Source organism: Amyelois transitella, chromosome 10 (assembly GCF_032362555.1).
Source record: "Amyelois transitella isolate CPQ chromosome 10, ilAmyTran1.1, whole genome shotgun sequence".
NCBI lineage: Eukaryota > Metazoa > Arthropoda > Insecta > Lepidoptera > Pyralidae > Amyelois > Amyelois transitella.
In genome coordinates this window covers 2,692,717-2,716,447 of record NC_083513.1, presented here as the reverse complement: position 1 = coordinate 2,716,447, position 23,731 = coordinate 2,692,717, and the positions used below count along the sequence as shown (strand labels likewise).

Here is a 23,731-nt window from a genome sequence, read left to right as displayed (position 1 = left end):
TTATATGATGCAATGATTAAATTATATGTAAGTGATCATAAATGTTGAACATTGTTATACAGTTTGTTTCATCTAAAATATTACATGTTACTAAGTATTGTTTTTTCATTGATAAGGTATTCATTTTGATGTACATAACATGTACTTTAAAAAATTTAATTAATAATTTTAGGGGAAAAATACATTTGTTAATTAAAAATATATTTTTTAAAACTAAATATTTAATTAATTGCCTACATCCTTCTAATTAATAATTTTCTTATAGCTTGCGAGATGTACCTAATAAGTAGATAAGTCTTGACTAATTTTCATTGATACCCTTGTTAAAAGGAATATTCTTTTTTCACTTCCACCCATTTTTGCGTGTTCCCTGTAACTTCCGGGCCTAAGGATCGCTTTTTGACATTTCTCGCCCCACTTTTTCCGGTTATCGGTATCCTCCATTTTAGGTCTACTGGATCGCATATCCTCATGTTTTCGAAGAGGAATATTCATAAGAGAAATATGAAAATATTTATTGCTAACGGTATTTATTATAGATACTATATCTGTGGTTCGTTGATCGTGACACAGGTTCTATTTACAGTTTTAGTATTCTCTTATCTAACTTCAGCGGCGACTTTCATAGCTTAATGGTAAGACAATTTTTTTTACAGACAACTTTTAACTGTAGCAATAGGAATGTATATTAATCATAAACAATTTTGTTCCTAGACGATCTTCCATGGTCCCCTCCATCAGTCATATATCCAATTCAATATATAAGCAGAAACAGGGGGACAATACTACTCTACGCCGGCCATCAGTATTCTATTAAACGTAACAATAAACGAGGCACTTCAGTGTGGCGATGTCGGTATAGAGCTTGTACCGGTCAAGTAGTTTTAAAAGATGACAATGTCTTAAAAGAAATAGGCCACAAGTCCAGTTGTACGCCTGATTTCGCTGCCAACGATCTAGCTCTTAAAATGCATAGATGTAAAGAAATAGCGGCAACTACCTACTGCCCTATACCGACACTAGTGAAAAATGCACTGCCAGCTTTGAAAGACGAGGGCGTAGACGCAGGCACTCCTTTGCCTAAGCTAACCACAGTTCAAGGAGCGCTCTACAGAGCGAGGTATAAAGCCATGGGTAAACCCAAACCAAGAATTAAGGCTGGGAATCCTAAGAAGAAAAGGAAGGCAATAAAGATAGAAGCAGTGACTAATTCATGTGCCAATGTTACGGATGAGCAACCTATTAAACCTGAAACTGTTATGATCCACGATATTCCTATACAACATTCAACTGATCTATAATATGATGTTAAATCTTTTCAAGCAGAGTTATTGCTTTACATCAAAGTGACACTGTGTGTGCGCACGCTAGTAGATTACGTACAATGTTTTTTTTAAATAATGAACTGCTGCGAATGAAATTAGTACTTAATACACTGTAATGAGAGGATTGTCTTCCACCACCCCAAATCAAGAACAAGCATTTTTATAGCAAACTTTTGTTTACATTTGTCTTTTATTTTTAGTACCTATGATATTTAAATAGCTAACAGAAGTCATTTTAAATAACTTCCACTCTTTATTATTTTTACGTTGTTTATTTTGGCTATAAAGAACCAGAGACTTGTTTAGATAGAGATACTTATTATAATCAAAGAGCAGATTAAAAAAAATACTGCTGCTGAAAGATATAGTTAAATATATTTAAAGTATTACCTACCTATACAAAAATATAAAATATTTTATAATATTATTGTGTTTTTCTTTCTTGTGTAAATCTTGAGGCGGCTTGAGTCGGAAATTGAGATACCAGGTTGCTAACATTCAAATATGAATAAGTTTCACGTTTTCAAGACAGAATCTCCGTTGACTACCTGAGAACAAAATGAAAGGTCAGGCATATATTTTGCCGTTCGCTCCTAGATGGCGATTGGGGGCGAACTAGTTTAGAATTTAATCACTAGATGTCACTTCTGTTCATTAAGGCTATAAGCACCTAAGATTCAAAGGTATAATAAATATCTGAATTGACTTTAGCGTAAATATGAACGTTTATCTTAAGAATATGTTTACTGATTCCGTCAATGTTACAGACGTGCAGTTTATCCCGACGGAGAAAGGGAAGTACATATTGGTGCTACAAGGATATACATATTCGCAAGTGGGCGGGAGGTTCTTCTACTGTTCGTCCAAACACATGGGGTGCAAGGCCAGGGTTCGGATGATATCCGGGAAACTGGTTGCCTCAGGAGAAAAGCATAACCACGCGCCTCCGTCTCACGCAAGATGTGGCAACGGCGCGTTCGTCCAGCTAAGGCCTCGGAGTAATGTGCTGTCTTCCCCCAGCATCCTCCCCTCCCCGAGGACGTCACCGGCCGCGGCGGCTCTAGCATTCCACGCCCTCAATTTCCCCAGGTTGCTCCCTAAAACGGACCTATGGCTTCGTTCCCCCAACCCCGATGTCAATAAAGATCTGAAATAGTATCAACAATTTAAAACAAAAATATTTGAAATCTTTATTAGAAATTTTTGGCGCGACTTTATTAATTCAATCGATCTAATAGAAATGTGGTTTGAATCTGTGAAATATTTCCTAAAATACGTAACTATAGTTAAGGAATGTTATTGCATATATTTATTAATGTTAAGAGCAGCTAGAGAGATGACTTTACTGTCGAGTTGTAAGATATTGGTTATTATTTGTAGACTACTTACGTTAAGAGTTTAGAATAATTGTTGATCTGGAATCTTTATACTACGTCTAGCTTTCGTGAGGTTTATGAGCTTAGTTTCTGATTTGTCAATACGTAAAATTTTACATGTTTCGTGTCAAAGTAAAAGAAATTCTTACATATTCAATTCAGGTACCTACTCAAAACTGAACTCATAAAATGTTTAATCTCTTACTCATAACCTCGATGTAGGCGTAACTTGTTGATCTCTAAAACTGTATATTTCAAGAAACTTGTTTAGACTTACGTCGCTTTTAGTATGCGTTGAACGCGATACGTAATTCGGTGATATTTTATGATTTTGCTGTTATAAGCCTTATTATATATTAATTATTATAGGAGGACATTATCAATTTTGCTTGACATATAATATTTTTTATGAGTCTGGAGTTTTATTTTCAAGTTTTGGTAAAATTTACAAAAGAGAAACTGGAAAACTAAATTGAAGTCGGGCCAAGCGCAACGTACCCTGCACGCGCCCATTTAGTATTAAGTGCACGATTATAAATATATTTGTACTTACCCGTGTCGAAAAGGTTAAATACAAATGAATTTAAGTACCATTTTAAGTGAAAGGAATTTAATATTGGAATTAAACTAGTATCAAGAGCGAAATTAAAACTAAAACTACTTATAAAAAAAGACGATTCCAAACTAAAATTAAATTTACAAATTGTACAGTGCCTGCATAGTATCAACTTGCGGGAGTACCTGTGAGTGGGCTGGCAGCATTGCCATTTGAAATGCTGATCATTTTAATATTTTTATAAGTTTGTATTTACTTTTTACAGTTCTTAGCGCAGCCTAGATCATACTTAGTACTAGACTAAGTATGATCTAGGCTGCGCACTGACATTAGACACACCGACTAAAATTGCCTGACTAAAATTGCCTAACTTAAAAGGGAAGATCCATACTTCTCCTAAATATCCGTAAAGTTCTAAGGTTGGAAGGTTCTTTCTATTAAATATTTTTTTCAGTGCTCCCTCAGCGATGTTCCTACGCGAGCAAAGCCAGCACCATGCTAGTGTACGGCGGCATGAAATTTTCTCGGAACTACCAGAACGGCAACAAGATATCCTGGCGGTGTACCAAGAAGGGCTGCATCGCGAGGGTCGTCACTTTGAGGAAGGAGGTCATACAAGTCAAGAATGAACATAACCATACTGATTTAGCCCAGTTTAAATAAAATATGATCCAAGTATCAGAGAGGCACTGAGACCTCTGACGATATTATTTTAAACGCCAAAGATATTTAAGTGATGTAGTCGTTTAGGTAACTTACATTATAAAATAATGATGGTTTCCGACAGTCATTTCATCTACGTACTGTTCGAAATTATTCGTTGTCGGCAGATTGGACGACAGTGCTTTTCGCTTTCGTCTTTTAACGTTTGTCGCCAGAAAGTAACAATTGTCCGTAGGCCAAATGAGCTTTGTAGAATAGTTATTATTATAGTAATAGACCATAGAGTATTTTCTTGATTATAAATATCTTTCAGACTCAAAAGATTAGGCCTAGTGCCTACCCTGAAATCAGAATCTAAGAATTCTATTATAATAAAACCCTGTGTCTAAATGTGTATTCTAGTCAGTGTTTTTAATTATATTAATACTAAGAATCGATGTGTACGTGAGTTTATAAAGCTTTTAAGAATGATACCGAATAATGTGAGTACCTAATTGATATGCTATGCGATTAACAATATGTATAAAATGCCGTTTGCTTCGACACTGTAAAAAAAGGCCACTCCTTTTATTTCCGTGGATGTAGCTAAAGACGTCTTAGAAACTAAAATCTTCGTGCCAAATTGCCAAACAATTTTTATTCTAGTCACTGCGATAACTTATCGTGGTCGTCAACTTTTGTCTCGTATGTTCTGTTTAGTTCGTTAGGTGTCTTCGCTAGTAATTACTATACTACTTACTTCAGTAAGAACACAGCCGCAACTGAATTTATAAAATGAACGCGGTAGGTGATCTGTTCCCAAATGATCCAGGAATTCCGGGAGAGAAAATCAACAACTAAGGAAAGCGATCGGGACAAACGCCATGAAAATGATGATAAATATTATTAAGAGGAAATATGTGCTGTTTGTAAGAAGTTTAATTGTAGTGAAACTACTAAACAAATACGAAGTTCTATTGGAACTTTTTATCTAGTTACTTAGGATACATTATGAATGTCATAAACTAAGTTTAGTATTAATTGTGATAGTACTAAGTAATATACTCATATACAAAGCCGAATTAATATTTCCGTATTACTATTACTCGTATGTACTCTTGCCTACTTTCGTCGTATTAAAATTGGTAACCAATCCAATAAGGCTTTTTTTTTAATGTTTGGTTTTTTTACTGTACTAAATCTACAAATGGTTTTCCTAAGTGCCGTGTGGTACTCGCCACTTTAGGACAGGGTTTTCCATCTATTTCCTATGGATGTTGTAGAAGACGACTAAGAGTCATATTCTTCTATTAACCATAATCCAATATGGGGTAGGTTGCCCTGCAGATGGAGTCGCTTCGAGTAAAAAAAAAACATTTAACAAACAATTATATTTACAAACCAATTTATGGTCAAAAGTTCGTAGAGGTAATAGGAGGATATTACTAGTATTATGGCGGTGCGTTGACCAGTTCGGCAAAAACCTCTGGGTGGCACATTACAGCAAGCTCAATAAGATGACCCGCCCTTGCAGTTCCTTATACATATAACCACGCCCTCATTCTGGTAAGGGTAGACAGATTCTACAATTCCACTTACTAGGATTCTAGACTTTTTTAACTCTCCTTATGCAAGCTCACCGATTTATGGTACAGTTGACTTGATCTTGCCTCCAGAACAAGGACTCTGGTAGTGTGTAGTATGATGGTAGTTGGCGTGTTAACTACAACTGGCGTTAGAAGAAAATTTAGCCGTGCAGACGGAGCAGTAGCCCGTTGGTTTTTAGTCGTTCGGTGATTCGAAACGTCCGAGAACCAGTTGTATTAAATATTCTGTGGTATAACGCTATATCTCTGTCCTCAGCATCAATATCAGCCGTATTAAAATTCGAGACGACAAGGTTCGGGAACCCGATCATCTCGTGGGGGAACTACCGCTTCGTGAAGAAGCTGTCTCGCCGGGTGAAGACCTGGTGGGAGTGTACCTCCAGGAAGAGTGCCGGCTGCCGCTGCATTGCGGTCACGGTGAACGACCGCCTTGTCAAACTGAATGGATGGCACAACCATTGACTGGTGTTATGAAGATGTGATTAATTATTTTTTTCCTGGCATTAATTTGGGTTACATTTTAACCACTCTGGAGAGAAGCCCGGGTTGCGCCGGTTAAGTCAGGTTTTCACACGAAGCAACTTCCTTCTGACGTATAAACGAACCTTGGCCGATAGCAGTGTAAATACAGTGTCGGAACCTTACCTAATTACTCAACAAGTTCATTGTGTTAATTGCGCTTTCCGAATAGCTTTGTCTAGGGAAACACGCTGGAACTGATTTAAGCAATGAAAGTGGATCAGAAATTGTTCGTTAGATTTTTCATCATCTCAGCCATTACCTAAATCAATACACTGTTTGTCCTATTTTAGTTATATGTCCGCAATAGAGAGAATGTAAGTACGTAATAGAGAGAATTTTATTTATTCATTCAGTCACATGAAATCCACTGCTGGATGAAGGTTATTCAAAACACAATGGCTGGGTATCAAAACTTTAGTTAGCTAAAAGCTACAACAGGCGCACTTTATATTTACAGAAACTGTATTTACTTTATTCAACTGTTTTGTGCAGTGAACGCAATGTCTGGTATTGAATAGGGCAATGAAGGCAGTTCTTTTCGTTCATTGTTTACATTTGTAACTACGAGTAAATTGTATGTATTATGTAAATAAGATTTAAATGTATATTTTCCAGCTACTCTGCTGGTTTTTTAACTAGTCGAAATCAATCAAATATTTGTGTAGTTATTAAATCAGTGTTCTTTTATTTAAGGGAAACAAAATACAAGTAAAAAACCAAGTTTTTAGTTTCACAATTATTACGTGTTGAATAAAAGATTTTTTTTGTTTTTTAATCGTGTCGTTTAAAACGTGATAATTTTGTACAAAGTTTATGATTGTTTGGTTGTTGATAGTAAAGTACCTATTTATTTTATTGCTATACATAAAGGTGAGTCTTATGTAAATGTATTTGTTAAATAAACCAAAAAGTGTGAAAAGTAAAGTTTGTTTTAATAGTAGGCACATCATTACAGAATTAACCCCTTTCACTAAAATACAAATACAAAAGTAACTACACAAGTTGAAAGTACTATAAACTATATGATATTGAAGTTTAATAAACGTGTAACTACATGAAGTAGACTTGGTATCTTAGGCCACTTATGTATTACCGTATTTGTTGAAAGCCCACAGAAGATCTGCGTCCAGTTCTACAATCTTCATAGCAACTGTTCAATTCCTGGCGCGTTCAAAATTCTTATTAAATTTGTCCTTTTGTACGTTTTCATTGCGATAACATCAATGATACTTTCTTTTCAGAGCCCAAATTTGGTTTATCGCAACGAGGTAACTTGGTGGTTCAGATCGGTGAGTGGCGCTTCAACAAACACGCGAGCTGGGGCTCCAAGGTGCGCTGGACCTGCATCAAGAAGAAGAATGGGTGTAACGCCGCCCTCACTACTATGGATAATATCATTGTTAAGACATTAGGCAGCCATAATCATTAAAAAAGTGGTTGAGTTATTGTCAACATCGTTCACTCTGGAGTGTAGTAAGAAAGTGAAGTGTTGTATATTGTTAAGATTATGTCTTTGTGTTTTAGATTTAGTAAGATAGTAAGAGAAATCAAAAAGTACAATCGAGAATTTAATTGGTTTTGTCATTATAATTACAAGGGACTTATTTGATTTTATTAACAACATAATGTATAAGAATTATCTTAGAATTTTCAATAAAATGCTATGCAAAAGTTTAATTCAAACTTATTTTGTACTTACTACTCTGTCAAGAAAGTAGCAGGAAAAGATCAATAATACACAAACTGTTTGTTATTCATCCAAATTTATTTTATCACCTTCAAAATATGCTCCTTTAGAAACGATACACTTACGCCAACGAATAATCCAATCATCAAAACATTTTTTAAACGCTGTTTCCGGAATCGAGGTCAGTTCTCGCCGCGAATTCTCTTTTATGTCTTCTACCGATTGAAAACGGGTGCCACGAAGTGGTAATTTGAGTTTAGGAAAAAGAAAAAAGTCGGCTGGAGCCATATCTGGTGAATATGGTGGTTGCTCGATGGTATTTGTTGAGTGTTTGGTTAAAAATTCGTTCACAATGATGGCCTTGTGCATTATCATGGTGCAAAATCCAAGAATTTTCTTTCCACAAATCTGGCCTTTTTCGTCGGATTTGCTCTCTTAAACGCCGCATAACACTCAAATAATATTCCTTATTTACCGTTTGACCTTCCGGCAAGAATTCCGAGTGCACAACACCGCGATAGTCAAAAACAGTCAACATGACTTTGACTTTTGAACGACTTTGGCGTGGTTTTTTCGGTTTCGGTTCAGTTGGAAGGCGCCACTCCGAAGCTTGTTGACTAGTTTGCATGTCAAACTCGTAAACCCACGTCTCGTCACCAGTAACAATGCGTTTCATGAATGTTGGGTCGGAATTGACTCGTTCTAGCATGTCCTCAGCGACTCTCATGCGATTGAGTTTTTGAAAAAAATTCAGGTCTTTTGGGACTAGCCGAGCGGCAACATGTTTCATACCCAAATTATTAGTTAAAATGGTACGGATCGACTCGTGAGATACAGAAAGTTCGGTGGCTATCTCTCTCAAAGTTGAATGAGGATTTTCAGTCACTATTTCCTTCACTTTTGCGATGTTAACTTCACTTGCAGACGTTGATGGCCTACCAGAGCGAGGCAAATCTTCCATCACATCTCGACCGCTTTTGAACGCTTTGTACCACTCATAAGCACGAGTTTTTGATAAAGTCGATTCACCGTAAGCCTTCTGTAACATTTTCAGTGACTCCGAACACGATATTCCATTGGCAATGCAAAATTTAAGACAAACTCTTTGTTCGATGTTTTTATCCATTATGAAATTAGCAATACACACTAGATATGATATAACTAAAAATAGCACTGTATTTAATGTAAACAATAGATGCAACTCAAACTCCGCGCCAAAATGGAAAACAGTTGTGCCAATCTAACAACAACAAAAAAAAACAAAAATTTGAATTTGGAACCATAAATAAATAATCCATTCCCGATACTTTTCTGACTGAATGTATTAAGTACTTTGCACTTAAAATATATGAAATGACTTTACTAGGCTATCTTTGTGTATAACTCGATGAGTATTTAAATATTTCTATATAAATAGAAGTTGAAGAAGGTGGACGATATCAGATGATGCGGAGGGCGAAAGGATGCCAAAGACCCAAAAGATCGTACAGCGAGGATGGAGATGGAAGAGATAGTTTTAAATTAGAATAGAAAGAAAATGGTTGATATTGAAATCTCTAACTTTTTGTTTTTATACTATATCAGTTACTGAATTTTTTGTATGTTTCAGATTTAAATCCAGTTTTTGCGCGATCTCAGCGAGGTAATCCGGTAATAATGATCGGTCAGTACCGGTTCAACCGCGTCAATAAGTATGGCAGCAGAACCAGATGGGTGTGCGTCAAAGCCAAGGCTGGCTGCAGGGCTTCTCTCCACACCCTGGACAACGCTATCGTTCGTGTTTGGGGATTCCATGACCCAATGGCTCACACCAGCGCTAACAGATTTTAAAGTATTTTCTAAGTTTAAATTTATTTTTTATTCTTTAGCATTCTTTTACTGTGCGTACTTCATCTTCAAAGTCACCCATGAATGATAGAAATAACAATAATAATCCGATTTCTTTGGTAATACTCACGTGAAATTTTCAGATGCATTTATTTTCATACAATGCTTAATTTTATATCACTGATCTCTTTTAAATTTGTACTTTTGGTTGTTGTGATTATTGTTTCGGCTCATGATTTTAATGATGCCGTGGTTACATTTATTATGGGTATATCAGTAAATGTTGATATTTGCGGAATTGCGCATTACTTCTCGAATTTAAAACTTCAGATTCACATTGATTTTAACTACCGACGACAGTAACTTTGACCAAATGACGCAAGTATTACCTACTAATTTCTACTATCTTATGATTTTATTTAATACTTGCGTGAATGAATGTGTCTTTAATATTATATGCCTATGTACCTAATGTAAAATTATAGACACCCTTATAAAAAACTATTAAAAATCATAATAGTACATAAATTATACATCCTTATTATATCAAAAAAAGATCGTCAATTAAATATATTCCTAATAATTATGTATCCTAACTTTTATTGTTTACAATTTGCAACTGTCAGGCTTTAGTCAAATAGAGCGGTATGTTTTTGTAAAATCCTATGAAATCATGACAACGGTGCTTATTGTAGAATCAATTACTTGCAAATTGCAAGAGGTTTTAGTATAACTGAGGCTAATAGTCTGTAAAAATAACACTTTTAGCTCTAACGTTTATTTTACAAAATATTAAACTTGTTACTTCACAGTATTTTTAACGGTTGAGTGGGTAGTTGATAAGTGTTACAATATATAGTATATGGAAACTGTTGCTATGAACTTCTGACATGTATATTAAATTAATGAAATGAAAAAAGACAAACACTTCCAAGAATTTTTACTTAGGGTTCTGGTGGCGGATTAAAGTAAGCTGCTTTGATTCAGATTGTCATCGATGAATTATATTATCATGATTTGATATCTTACTATTGCATTCTAGAGAAATACATACCCTTGTATGAGTTTGTGATATGTTTCATTTCTTGTTATTTTCTTATTTCAAATTTCCTTTAAGAACATTTCATTGGATGATAAAGTGAAATTTAGCGTCATCAGTAGTCGATGATTTCAGGACCAGTTTTCGGTAAGACCAGATCCGGCAACCCTGTGATACAAATTGGGGCTTACCGTTTTAACCGGGTGAACTCGTGCAAGGGGCCTAGAGTTGGACCTGCATCAAAACACCGGCGGGCTGCCGGGCTGCCTTGATCACCGTTGATGACATTATTATGAAGACTTACAATGAACATAATCATTAACGTGAATTATTTTGATAGAAATAAACGACGATAATGGTATTTGTGTATGTTTATGTGATTAATCATTTCAATATGAAGTTTCTTTTAAATAATTTAAACGATAGTGAGTAATATTCCTTAAGAAACTATTAAAATATATATTTGTGTAATAATTAAACAAAAAACCTAATTTATAAAAGGTTATTTATTTTCGATAATAATTTATGGTACTTTACCCTTAAAGAGTTTCTGGTTAATTCGACTTATAAACGTTAAGATTTTATGGTTTTAAAACAGATTGAGAAAGCTATAAAGTAAGATACTTGCTGTTGTCTACATTAAAGGTTAGATTATGACTAAATGATTTCATATTAAGAACATTTACATAATTAGCCGTATCAGTTTTTATTATTTAAGCTAATAATTTTTGGGTAATAATGTTTATTTAGTTATAACGAGCGATTTACGGTTTCGCCTGTGGTACATAAATAGCCGAAGAGGAAACTTTTGACCCCGTTTAATATTTTGTCACTAGATTACAGAGTATGTAACTTAAAAAAAATTATGCAGCAATCTCAAAGGCTGAATCTTGTTGTCTTGCAGGTCCAATTTTCGGAATAACGCGCAATGGCAATCCTGTCTTGCAGATTGGTAATTACCGCTTCAATAGATCTTCAAAGAGCAAAGGTCCCAAAGTGAGATGGACGTGTGTGAAGACTCCGGCTTCTTGCAGGGCTTCCATCACGACCATAGATAACGTCATAATAAAAACAGTTAACGAACATAATCATTAAAACATTTGAAGTGTGGAAGACTATAGAAAATTTCTTACGAGTGATCCTTGTTATGTGAAGAAGGATATAAATTTGCAGATCTATAAATCGGAAAAGGTTCTATTGATCTTAAATATTTGTTCTTCTTTGTCAACATATGCATAATAGAATTTAAATACTTCAAATTGAACAATCTGACGCCATGCGGTTTCCGACACTTAAAAATACAAGCACATCATATCTTTTCCATGGATGTTGGTAAAAGACCACTAAGGTATAGGCTTAAAAACTTGGGATTCCTCTTGTAGACGATGTGCTAGCAACCTGTCACTATTTGTATCTCTATTCCATTACAAAGCCATTCAGCCCAACGTGACCTTGTGGCTTTCTAGGTATATGTATTTATGTTTGGAGCAGACTGGTAAACTAACACCACTTATTTCAATTGGGGAAATTTTTTAAGAACCGCCAGTCGAGAATCATATGTTCCGTTTTGGTCTTACTGAGCTTTAGGCCAACGTTCTCCTGCCATTTTCTCAGTTCGTTTTTAACTTCAAATCCATTTTATCTAACCAAAACAATAAAGATCTTAAATATTTTATTTAGGTATATTAAATATTAATTTAGGTATATTAAATATATTTTAGAAAAATAATTTTATTTTTTGAGTATAGGTACTTTTAAACATATTATTATTATTAAACTATATATTGACATGATACTGATTGGTCTTTGTTTAAGTTGTCTTTGTTATTTGATAAAATTTATTATTTGATTATTTATAGAAATAAGCAAATATTCACGTGGCCTCTGTATTTATATCAGTAAATTCGCAGAATTTTATTGTAATTGTTTTACTTATAAATTGGATGAAAATCTTTTTTTTTATTAAGTGATCTTTATGAGTTACGAGTATATTTACTTTAAGCTCTTTTTTTCTTTAGTCATAATCGTTTGAACTTTTACTATCCCTTCTATAGCTCTGCATGACCCACCTTAAATGTAGTTTTATACGGCAAAAAAGTTCAGTTAAATCTGTGCACATGTCGAAAAGCTTTTATAACTACTTTAATTTTATCCTTTCTGCAGTAGACCCCATTTCAATTGATCGAAGTAGCGTTGTTTTTGTTGCACTGTCTGCCTGCGGTTGTTGCACGTGGCTTTCTCTGTTTTTCCAGCACCTGTGTTCAGCATTTTTAAAGGGATGCGCGTTATTTTGGTTGGTAGTCACAAATTTTTCATCGGGCGGATGCATCGCGCGGGTCAACGCTGGCAGTGTAGCAAGAAAAAGTGCAGGGCAGCCTTGTATACGAATGATGACGTCATTGTAAAGACTGCTAATGAACATAATCATTAACTGTACAGTATAACATTCCCGACGTAGAGAACTGTGAGGGGGATTGACATCTGACCTCCAATTAGAGGTAGCAGATAAGACTCGTAAGTGTCTTTGTGAAAAGACAAAATTTGGAAAGATCAGGGTAAATTTTTTTAATAATTGCTTTTTGTTTTCCTGCAAATTTGACGTTAGCTGTAAGAAGTTATCATAACTAAGAAGATTTTTGGATTTTTTATTAGTTATTTTTGAATAAGATATTGTTTGTTTCTCTTTGTTAATTTTGTGTCGTAATGATTCGATATTGTATTATGTGTTAAATTAAGAAGTCAGATTATTTTCCTCATTAATCTTGAATTTTCTTAATTAGTCTTTTCAAGAATGTTGGCTGTGTCTACCCCACAAGATATATAGACGGGATAATATGTTTGTATTTTTCATTTTTAATCACAAAATAATTTATTGCGATGACCAAATACCAATACCTATACGTGTTTGAAACTCATCTTTTTGACAGCCAGTTAGTACCACCAGTTGTTTACAGTAAAATTTGTTTTTTTTAAGAGATTTATGTGAGTTATTTTTTGTTTTCTAAATTGGTGACATTGCTGTGTTTTTATATTTTTTTAATTTGTGGCAGAGATAAAGAAATGTAAAATAGCATTTCTTAATACGTGTTAATAGTAACTCAGCTTTTGTTATCTTTTTCTAGTTCTTAATGTAAAGTGGAGAAACCTGCATTATTTCCTGTTATAAATTTTACCAAATATCTAACAATATTCTTCTACGTCTGTTTCTAAATATATTTCTTCTCAAAAGAAACTTACTTTTAATTTTATCTCACTTTGTTTAAAAAGGCATTAATATTTTTTTTACTTCGTTATTCATTTTTCTGTCAACTTGTAGATTAAAAAATATGAAACAGATAGTCCATATCCTAATATTATTTTGATAAAATTTGGGGACCTATGCAGCTAGTGCATTAATTTTCTTCCTTATCAACAAAGAAATGCAATTCACTCTGGTATAATAAACTCTTTAATTATATAATTTTAAACGTTCGCGTTGCATTGTCCTATTTATAAATAATACAGGAATGAAACGCGCACGTAACGTACCTTGTATTTTATCTCTGACGTTTCGCATCATGTTACAAGGATCCGATTGAAAACCAGCAGGCTTTAGCTCAGTCTGCACGGCAGAATGTTGTTAACACGCCCCCACCTAACCTACTGGCGCGTTTAGTACCTGTAGTTTTATAAATAGTGACTCTTTGATTATTAAAAAAGGATAAGGTTTGGCCTTTAACCTTCAAATCACGCTATTTAGCTGTATTTTATCAGCTGTTTCCTTTAAGCCAATGCTATTAATAAATGTATTTACCTAGGTCCCTATTTCGTGACTACAAACCGAGGAACGTCTGCGCTCTGCATTGGTGCGTTTCGTTTTAACAAGCACAACAGCAGTAAAGGTCCCAAAACCAGATGGCAATGTGTGCGTACCAACCATGGCTGCAAGGCTGTTGTTATTATGCTGGAAAACGTGATCGTCAAGTGCAACAATGACCATAATCATCAATGACACCAAGCAACTGTCACGGACCCAATCGGAAACTTTGCTCAGTCAGACTCGTGTTTTGGTATTATATCGTTTTCTAAATACCTACTTCACTACATACAAAATACTTTCAAAAACTTTTTTCTGTCTTAAGAATTCATTAAATCTGCATTTTTATTGATCTCTGAATCTCAATACAACTTAAATTTAATCGACAAGAGAGATACTGACGTCGATAGTTTTATCTTAACTGGTAATGGACAGTTCATTATCGAAAATTAATGAAGTAGTTAATCATATTTATAAGATTTGCTTAAATAAAAGAAGTTACTGCTTCAGTTTGCATCTTAAGAGAATCTTTTAGCTTGTTCCTAGTTTTTACCTGTTATCTATCTTCTTCCTCCAGGCTTTTGTCTTCGTTGCATCCTCACCACTCTAGAGAGGAGCCCGGGGTATGCCTTTGACCATGCATCCTGGATTGGGTGAGCCAAGTTTTTACACGAAGCGACTCCCGTTCAGATGGGAGTCCGATACGAGTTAGGTTTTTCTGCAAAGCAACCTACCCCTTATTGGATCGACCATGGTTACACATCCAGTTGCCTGAATGTGCAGGTTTCCTATTATTATAAGTAAGGGCATCGATTAGTCTTCAAACTTATGTACATAAGATAAAATAGTCATTGGTACATGGCCGAGCCTGTGCTTTCCTGCGCAGCCCGATTCATATTACCGATTCGACCACCGACGCTCTAACTTGATTATACACTGTTTGATCAAATAAGTATCTGTTACCTCTGTTAGTTCAATATTCAATCGCATGGCAAGATCGTTAAAGTGTATTTTTAATTAATTAATAACTTATTTAGCATATTAATCTATTTCAGCATCACTTTGATTTTGATCTCACTAAGTCGCAATATCGAAGGTATTAAATTTGAAATAAGTATTATTGTTTGAACTCACGTCTCATTTTAACTTAATATTTTTTGTACCTTCACCTTGCGTATAAGTAAAATCCAAAACACGAGTGGATTCAGTCACGGCAATGACAGCTTTTTGTAAGTTTCAAATTAAATCAAATATATTTTTAATTTGATTTGAAAAGTTTATTTCATTTCATTTTTCAATTACTATATTTGTGCAGACTTTGTATTTAATAACCTGATGAGCAATTTCATTAATTTCTTTTTCCAGAGCCGTACTTCCAAACCACATGTCGTGGAACCCAAGCTCTGTGCGTTGGTGGGTTCCGTTTCAACAGGCACAGCTCCAGTAAAGGTCCTAAAAGCAGGTGGAACTGTATCCGCGCCAAGTTTGGCTGCAAGGCCGTGGTCATCACATTGGAGGATACGATCGTAAAGACCAGTAATACCCACAACCACGAGGAAAAGTAATGGTCTTCACATTGCACACCTCTGGTCCAGTATCAGAGGTGTGCAGTGTTAATGGTGATTACCATTATTCATTTACTGCAATGAATTATAATTGGCATGTTTGAAAAACTTTCAAGTAGGTACTTTGTCTCTGGTCGAATGTTAAAGCTAGTGGAATATTTTTTCTGGAATTGATGATTTTAATTACAAATATAATTACTTAAGCGAGCTAAATGAAATTCATAGTAATAATACGATTGGTAAATTTTTGTAACACCACAAAACTCATGGAATATCGTTAAATCAAAATAAGAGATTTCAATTTACTGACATTTAGGAAATAATAAGGGTTCTAAAATTTAAACATACGATTCTCATATGTAATTAAGTTTACATATGAGAATTGAAACTAACACTATAATTTGTCTATTTACTGTTCGAAATAAAATTTGATTTTAAAAATTGGACGACAGAAATTATTACAACAAAGACGACAAGAACGAAGTTATGTCGCATACGGAACGGCAAGGGTTTTGCGTTGATATTTCGGCATTACTACAAATAAACCTGTACCTATCGTACTTAGAAAAAATATTATATATATAAATACCATGTGTTGTGCCTATATCTCTATAATGTTAATAAATTTTATTTAGCATAGCCAGCTATGAATACTTATGTAGTTTTTTTTATCAACATACATCATTTAAACACGTCTATACTTTACGGGGCAGAGACAGCCAACAGTCTGGAACAGACTGAAAAGTGACGTTTAGCTGTATGGCTTAACTATGTAATTGAAATTTAAATAATGACATGTTGCTAGCCCAACGCCTAATACGAGAACCACAATAGATTGAATTTGCGGCACGGACAGAGACACAGCTGGCACAGTATGTTTTTTTGTTCGCTTCGGACCAGCAGCATTTTTCTATAAAAAAAAAATTAATTTAATACCTCTTAAATATCCGACTTTTGTAGGTCAATTGGCATCATTCGCGACTACACGTTTCGGCAATCCAGTTTTGATCATGGGGCCGTACCGCTACAACCGCTGGAGCGGCAGCAAACCGCCCCACATCAGGTGGACCTGCGTGAAAAACCAGCAAGGCTGCCGGGCCACCGTCACCACCATTGACAACACCATCGTCAAGATGAAGAACCTACATACTCATACGTGATATGTTTTCTTTTTACCTCTGGGTTTTCGTCAGTGGATAATTTCCTTCTTTACAAAAATATACTATAACAATTATTATAGTCTCAATTTAGTTTGAAAATTTTGAACGAACAGAATATTATAAACTTTCCGATATTATCATGTAATACGAATTTCATAGCAATCTCATCCCTACGAGTATTATATTGTTAATCAGATTTCTACACGAAAATATACATATGTGCAATACGGTTTTATTAAATGTGTCATTGTCACAAATATGAGGCCATCTAAAGGTTAAGTATGGAAGAAAGTTTTGTGTTTAATGTAGTTATTAGTTTCTTATTTAATCTTTTTTTGTGTAATAATTTATTAAATGAATGTGTGCGAAAATTATTTCAGTATTAATTTTACTAAATGTATTTTAAAATTGTGATGACTTTTAATTTAGATAAGTTACTGTAATCTAAGACAAACAACCAATGAAAATGTTCATTATGTAATTTCTAGAATAAAATATAGCAGGTTTTGCTGGTCTGGCCTTAGATATATAATCATTTTTTAACCATTTTACCTTTCGAACGTGTTCTAGGTATTATTTAAGAAATTTTATATGTCTTGTATACGTTCCAAATTTAATGATTAAGTTAAAATATTAATAACTTTACTTAGATCTCATATATAAACCAACACATTTAAATAATGATTTATAATCTTAACAGATGATACTCCAATCTTCACAACATCAAGATATGGCAAGCCAGTGATTCAAATTGGTCGCTACCGGTTCAACAAGCGCTTCAGCGTTGGCTGCAAGGCGCGCTGGCTGTGCGTCAAGACTTGCAGCGGCTGTAAGGCCAAAATCGTAACATTGTATGATAAGATTATACAAATTACCCACGAGCATAATCATCAGTGAATAAGAATATCCATAATCTTAATTTGAATTTCTTAATAATTTTATTTGACAAGTCCCACTTTTTGTAATGGTTCTTGTACTTTTTGTAGAAAGTAAGAGTTTTTTTATATTAACAAAAGCATTAATGTGCTCTTTTAATTGTTGTTTCATTTTATTGCAGAAAAAGATACCTCCACCTTTTTTGAAGTCGTTTTAAAAGATGCTGAATAGGTTTTTCAGAATAGGTGTAGGTAAATGGATCTATTCTTTTCACCCGCAACTTGATAATAATATGAGTATTAATGTTCTAAAATAAATGAATTATTATTTAATTCTGATATTTTTTTCTCCTGTTACCGTACACTCCATTGAATTTTAGTGCTTTTTTTAATTTAGGTGGTATATATATCTCTAATTCTTATATATTAAATAACCAGCCCCACGTAAAAATCTATCGCTGTTTCGTTTTTTTATTATAACGCGACACGGGACAGCGATAGTTTTTCGCGCGATAGCCTTTCGTTTAATTAATCAATGTTCATAAATTAAAAATAAATTGGCAAGCCCGTTCTAAATATTGGTCGTCATAGGTTTAATAAATGGTCTGGCAGCACATGGCCTAAATAACGATGGGTTTGCGTCAAGGCTTATAATCGGTGTAGAGCCAAAATTTGGATGTTCAATAACGAAATATTAAAAGAGGTCGCGGATCATAATCACTAAAAATAAGGATATAATATGAGTATCAATAAATACTTAGTTACGATAAATCAAGTATCTAAATTGAAGCATATAATAAATTAGTAAAACTTGACTAAGCCAATTAATTTCTTGTCTCACTTATGAATAAATAAACATTAACTATTGTTAGATTTTATGGACAGTGAAAGGTTGAATTTGTCATTAAAAATTATTACACTGTTAAAAATTAAAACAATACAGACCTAGATTCTTATGTTTATTGATTTGATCATGAATTAATTACCCACGTTTAATTTGTCCGTAGATAGTCCTATTTTTGCGAAATCTCGAGACGGCAAGCCAGTGATCCAGATCGGTCCACACCGGTACAATAAGTGGTCCAGAAGTAAGGGACTCAGGGCGTGGTGGACTTGTGTCAGAGCGGGCGATGGCTGTGGAGCCAAAGTCATCACGTTGGAAGACCAGGTAGTTCAGGTGGTCTCAGATCATAATCATCATCCGGGTTGAAATTTAAAATAGTAAATGTTAATTTTGCATGAAAGTTCGGTTAATGGAACTCACAACAGTGAATTATTTGATAACCCATTATTTGGTATCCACAATAACAAGGATTGATGCCGCGGCAGGCCAAAACCTATTTGTAAATTCTTCAATTATAAAAACATGTATTGTTGAATTTCTTAATGTGACTACTAACTAATTTGAAACAATAAAAGGTGAAAAATATACTTCAATATTTTTTTATTGGTTTTGCCTAAGTACGTACGTATGTATATATTAAGAAATCTCGTTCTTTACGGAAATTTAAGACAGGTAGGTATTATTTAAAAGGGCCACCGATACTTATGATTGTAATTTTTAACAATGTTTTCTTTTATTTGGGATTCTTTGGGATTCCTTCGGGCGACGGGCCAACAACATGTTTAGACATACAGCTAGACGTGGCCTTTCATTATTTTCGAGGTTGTTGGCTTTGTTTACCCCGTCAAAGACAAAGACGTGTTTATATATTTTTTAATCTTTTTTAGAACCTGTGTATAGCGTTTCACGCTTGGGCAAGCCAGTGATATTGATAGACAATCACAGATTCAACAGGCGGTATGGCTGCACTGGACCCAAAGTGAGATGGAGTTGTGTGAAGGAAAACTCTAGGAAATGTAAGGCCAAAATTGTTACTTTGGATGACCAAATAATTGCTTACGACAATCGTCATAGTCATTAATTATAATTTAGATTTTTTTTAAGATTTAATGATTAAAAATATCAATATTAGTGAATTTATTTTTGGTTTTATTAACTACTTAGTTTATATTCCATTGCAACAAAGTTTAAGCCATTTGAAGACTAAATTTATATTCAAAATTTTTATTCATTATTATAGGATACTTCATATCGCTTAATAATTGTCAAAACGTTTGGTTTAACAACATTGGTTTTGTTCAAATCAATTCTGCCCGTGAATTCACTGGCGTCAAAAGTAAATGTTGTTTTCTGTACTTCAATACTAGGTATGCAATATTTCATGGATATTGGTCCAGTGTTTAACTGTCAAAAGGTTACAAACCTATTTTCGCATACATGAAATTAGTAAAGATATAGATAAAATCAATCTGCTTTAAATATTTAATCGACTAGGTGTGTACTGATAAAACGTCAGAAATTCAAGCAACGCCAAATATTTATCAGTTTAGATGGAGCAATAGTATTTATAGTAAGTATGTTTATTATACATTATTTATTGTCATCCATATAAAGGTTATCTGCCTTGCCCAATGGTAGATTGTTAGAAAATGGTACTGTGCTAGTAAGCCGACCACAGATTGTATTACAGTAAAATATAAATAAGTAAGCAAAAATAACTAGACAGTGATCGTAGAAAGTTAAAAGATTCTCTGCTTACTCCTCCGGCGAAGAGGCGTGATGTATGTGTTTTAATAAATCGAATTGATTATTGTTTTTAGAGCCGGTATTCACAGTATCTTGTTTCGGGAACCCTGTCATCACGATCGGCCCCTACCGGTTCAACAAGAAAGGCAACGCGCCCAAGTCGCGATGGATCTGCAGCAGGGCGCCGAAGCTGCGGTGCCCCGCCAAGATCTATACTGTCAACGATAATATCGTACATTTGTATAACATACACAATCATTAAAATATTATAAGCATGTTATTTATTGCTATTACCAAAGTGTGAGTTTTTATGTAAAAAAAAAAATGAAAATTGTTTATTCCTCATTGAACCATATTTCGAACATCACTTGAAATAATTGTCACAACATTGGTTTTCGTCAAATAAATTACATAAAAAGCTTCGTTCAGTGCCGCTTTCAAAGCGTTACTGCTGCATAACATTAGAAATGTGGACGAGAGAATACATTGTAAAGATGAATTGATTTAATAGAAATTAAAGAAATGAAATTTCAAATATAAATAAAAAAACATGAACAAAGTGTACCGAGTTGTGATTTATACCGACTACAATTTTTATGTTTTGTCATTCAGGTAGTCATCAGTCCTAAACCTACTCTTTGGAGAAGGTTAAAGGTACTTTTTTTAATTTACTGAATAGTTTTGCTAGAACCGATATTCGCAGTTTTTCTTTACTTTCTGTAAATTTATATTTATTTATTGCCTTGTCTGTTGAACTGTTGAAAATTGACTTCACTTTAATGACTTAATATTGACAAAATATGAGAATATTTTTGAAGTTTGTATAAAAAAAAATATTTTTTTTTTTGACATAGAATCGACTAATCTAATCTTCATAGATAAGTCAATTCGTAAAGTATTCTTTTGAATTTATTAAAAGGATATTTCTTTCTCGTACCGGTATTTACGGTTTCTCGTTTTGGCAACCCTGTGATCACGTTCGGCCGGTATCGGTTCAACAAGAAAAGCCGAGTCAATTCGTCCAGGGCGCGTTGGACCTGCAGCTGTGCCCCGCCAAGGTCTACACTATCGATGATAATATTATCCACGTTTTAAATATACACAATCATTAAAGTCATAAGTGTTAGTTGTATTGTTTTATTATTGTGCTAATAAAAATAACTTGCTTTACAAATGGAACTTACATGCCATATTTCAAATTTCTTTGTCCAGCGGATTAGCGTTTGCGTTGCTATGTCAGTCAATCAGTCAGTATACTTTTTTATCTTTTTTAAAATTTGTTATTTTGATGATGTCATTTTTATGCAATTTGGGTCAGAAACGTCATGAAGATATATTTTCTTTTTCATTTAAAGCTTAGCTTTAGCTTTCAACGATTTACAGAGTGATATTTATTCACAGAACCAGTGTTCGCTGAATCACGAACTGGGAGGCCAGTGATTCAAATGGGTCGCTACCGCTTCAACAAGTGGATTGGTAGCAGCGGGCCCCGGGCTCGGTGGATATGTGTGAAGGTCCACTCCGGCTGCCCAGCTACCATCGTCACTGTTGACAATTTGATAGTGAAACAGAAACCTCATAATCATTGAATATTTTTTCATATAGGAGTATTACATCTACGCACAGTGAAATTACGGAACACAGTTTTATCTTCGATACCTATTGTAGAGCATCAAAGAAAATCTCAATCAACCATTCTGATGAAATAATTATAAAATATATAATTTAAGAATTGAAAATAATGACATTAATAGAGCTGATTTCAAAAACTGACGATTTTAAACTTATCCTAGAATTATGTTTAGTTTTGCAAAGGCGGTTCGAAAATAGATTTAAAATCGTCAACTATAAAGCACCCAAAGTCTTTATATGAAACAACCGGTATAATCGATAAAATAGGTGATATTGTCAAAACATTTATTAAGGTGGACCCCGACTATAAACCGTGATTACTGCTAGCAGATACTTCTAAGGATGCAACCAACAATAGGTACACTTATGATGAGGACGTTTGGGGTGACTTTTATGGAGAATATTTTATTTCAGAAGTATGGTTCTACACGTCCCGTTACGGCTACCCAGTACGCACTATGCACGTGGGTAGTACGAGTATGTTAATACTGAAGTTAGTACGTTAGTAGTAGCAACGATAGTAGTCAAGAAATGTTTTATGCTTTATTTGAGAATAAATGTCTGATCACTACTGCTTTAAACGTTGATTTATAATAAAAATACACAAGAATGTAGTTATTTTCCAAAGAGGCATAATTACTGCAACAAGCTTATTGTTTGTGCCGTGTTTTTGCATTTACATTGTTTTCATTGTTGTTGTTATTTTATTTGCATGAGTTAAAGGTTTTTTAACTAGAACTTATATTACTAATCTTGCAATAAAATGACAAACAGCAAATCAAGTATAATGTCAGATTAGATCATAAGAATTGGTATAATGTTCAGATGTCAATGATTAAGATTTTCTTAAATTGATACAATGTTTTTAGATGATATAGAGCCGTTATTTGTGATGTCCAGTCGAGGTAATCCTATGGTCAAAGTGGGTAAGTATAATTACAGTCTGCAGAAGACCAGGGGGGACATCAAAACGCTGAAACGCAGGTGGATTTGTACAAAATGGACTCAATATAACTGCAGAGCCAGTCTCATGACCTTGGAAAATGCCATTATTAAGACGAACAACTATCATACGCATTAGTTTAAAAAAATATATGTATATATTTTGTATAATTTACGATGTTATGACTTGTGTAAAAAGAACACAATGATAAGTTGGTTCAAGTGTTTTTTTCTTCTCCGCATCATTACAATTTTAATACAAATCTAACCTGTTATAACTGCAATTAAGTATGTACCTACATATATACTCGTACGCTCCGTGACTGATCCAGAAGGATTCAAATACTGTGCTACATATGATATTCTATACGTTTAGCATTAAAAGACATAAATTCTGAATCGGCGACGTGCTATATATTTAGTCTCATTTTTGGTCTATTGGTTAAATATGAAATAAAGCTCAACGCTTAAAATAATCATCTTTGTGCAATTTATTATTATCATCATGTTTCAAACTGAGTTACACCTTTTTTGACAAGTTCAAAGACGAGGCTTCTTTCCGGGGAGAACGCAAGATACAAATACTAACA

At 34.1% G+C, this 23,731-nt stretch overlaps 1 protein-coding gene across 7 annotated transcripts in view; it reads left to right on the top strand.

Annotated features, from left to right (window-relative positions):
• Positions 1–23,731, top strand: part of LOC106139522 (protein tramtrack, beta isoform) — a 154,906-nt gene that overhangs the window by 48,304 nt on the left and 82,871 nt on the right. The window contains exon 5 of one of the 7 annotated variants that reach the window (XM_060946060.1): positions 2,093–3,113. The exons of 5 other annotated variants lie outside the window; for them this stretch is intronic. In XM_060946060.1, coding sequence (XP_060802043.1) covers positions 2,093–2,481 — 389 coding nt within the window. In that variant the 3' untranslated portion in view covers positions 2,482–3,113. Of the gene's footprint in view, positions 1–714; positions 1,317–2,092; positions 3,114–23,731 lie in introns of those variants that run through there. One more of the 7 variants, XM_060946054.1, reaches the window with a different exon arrangement.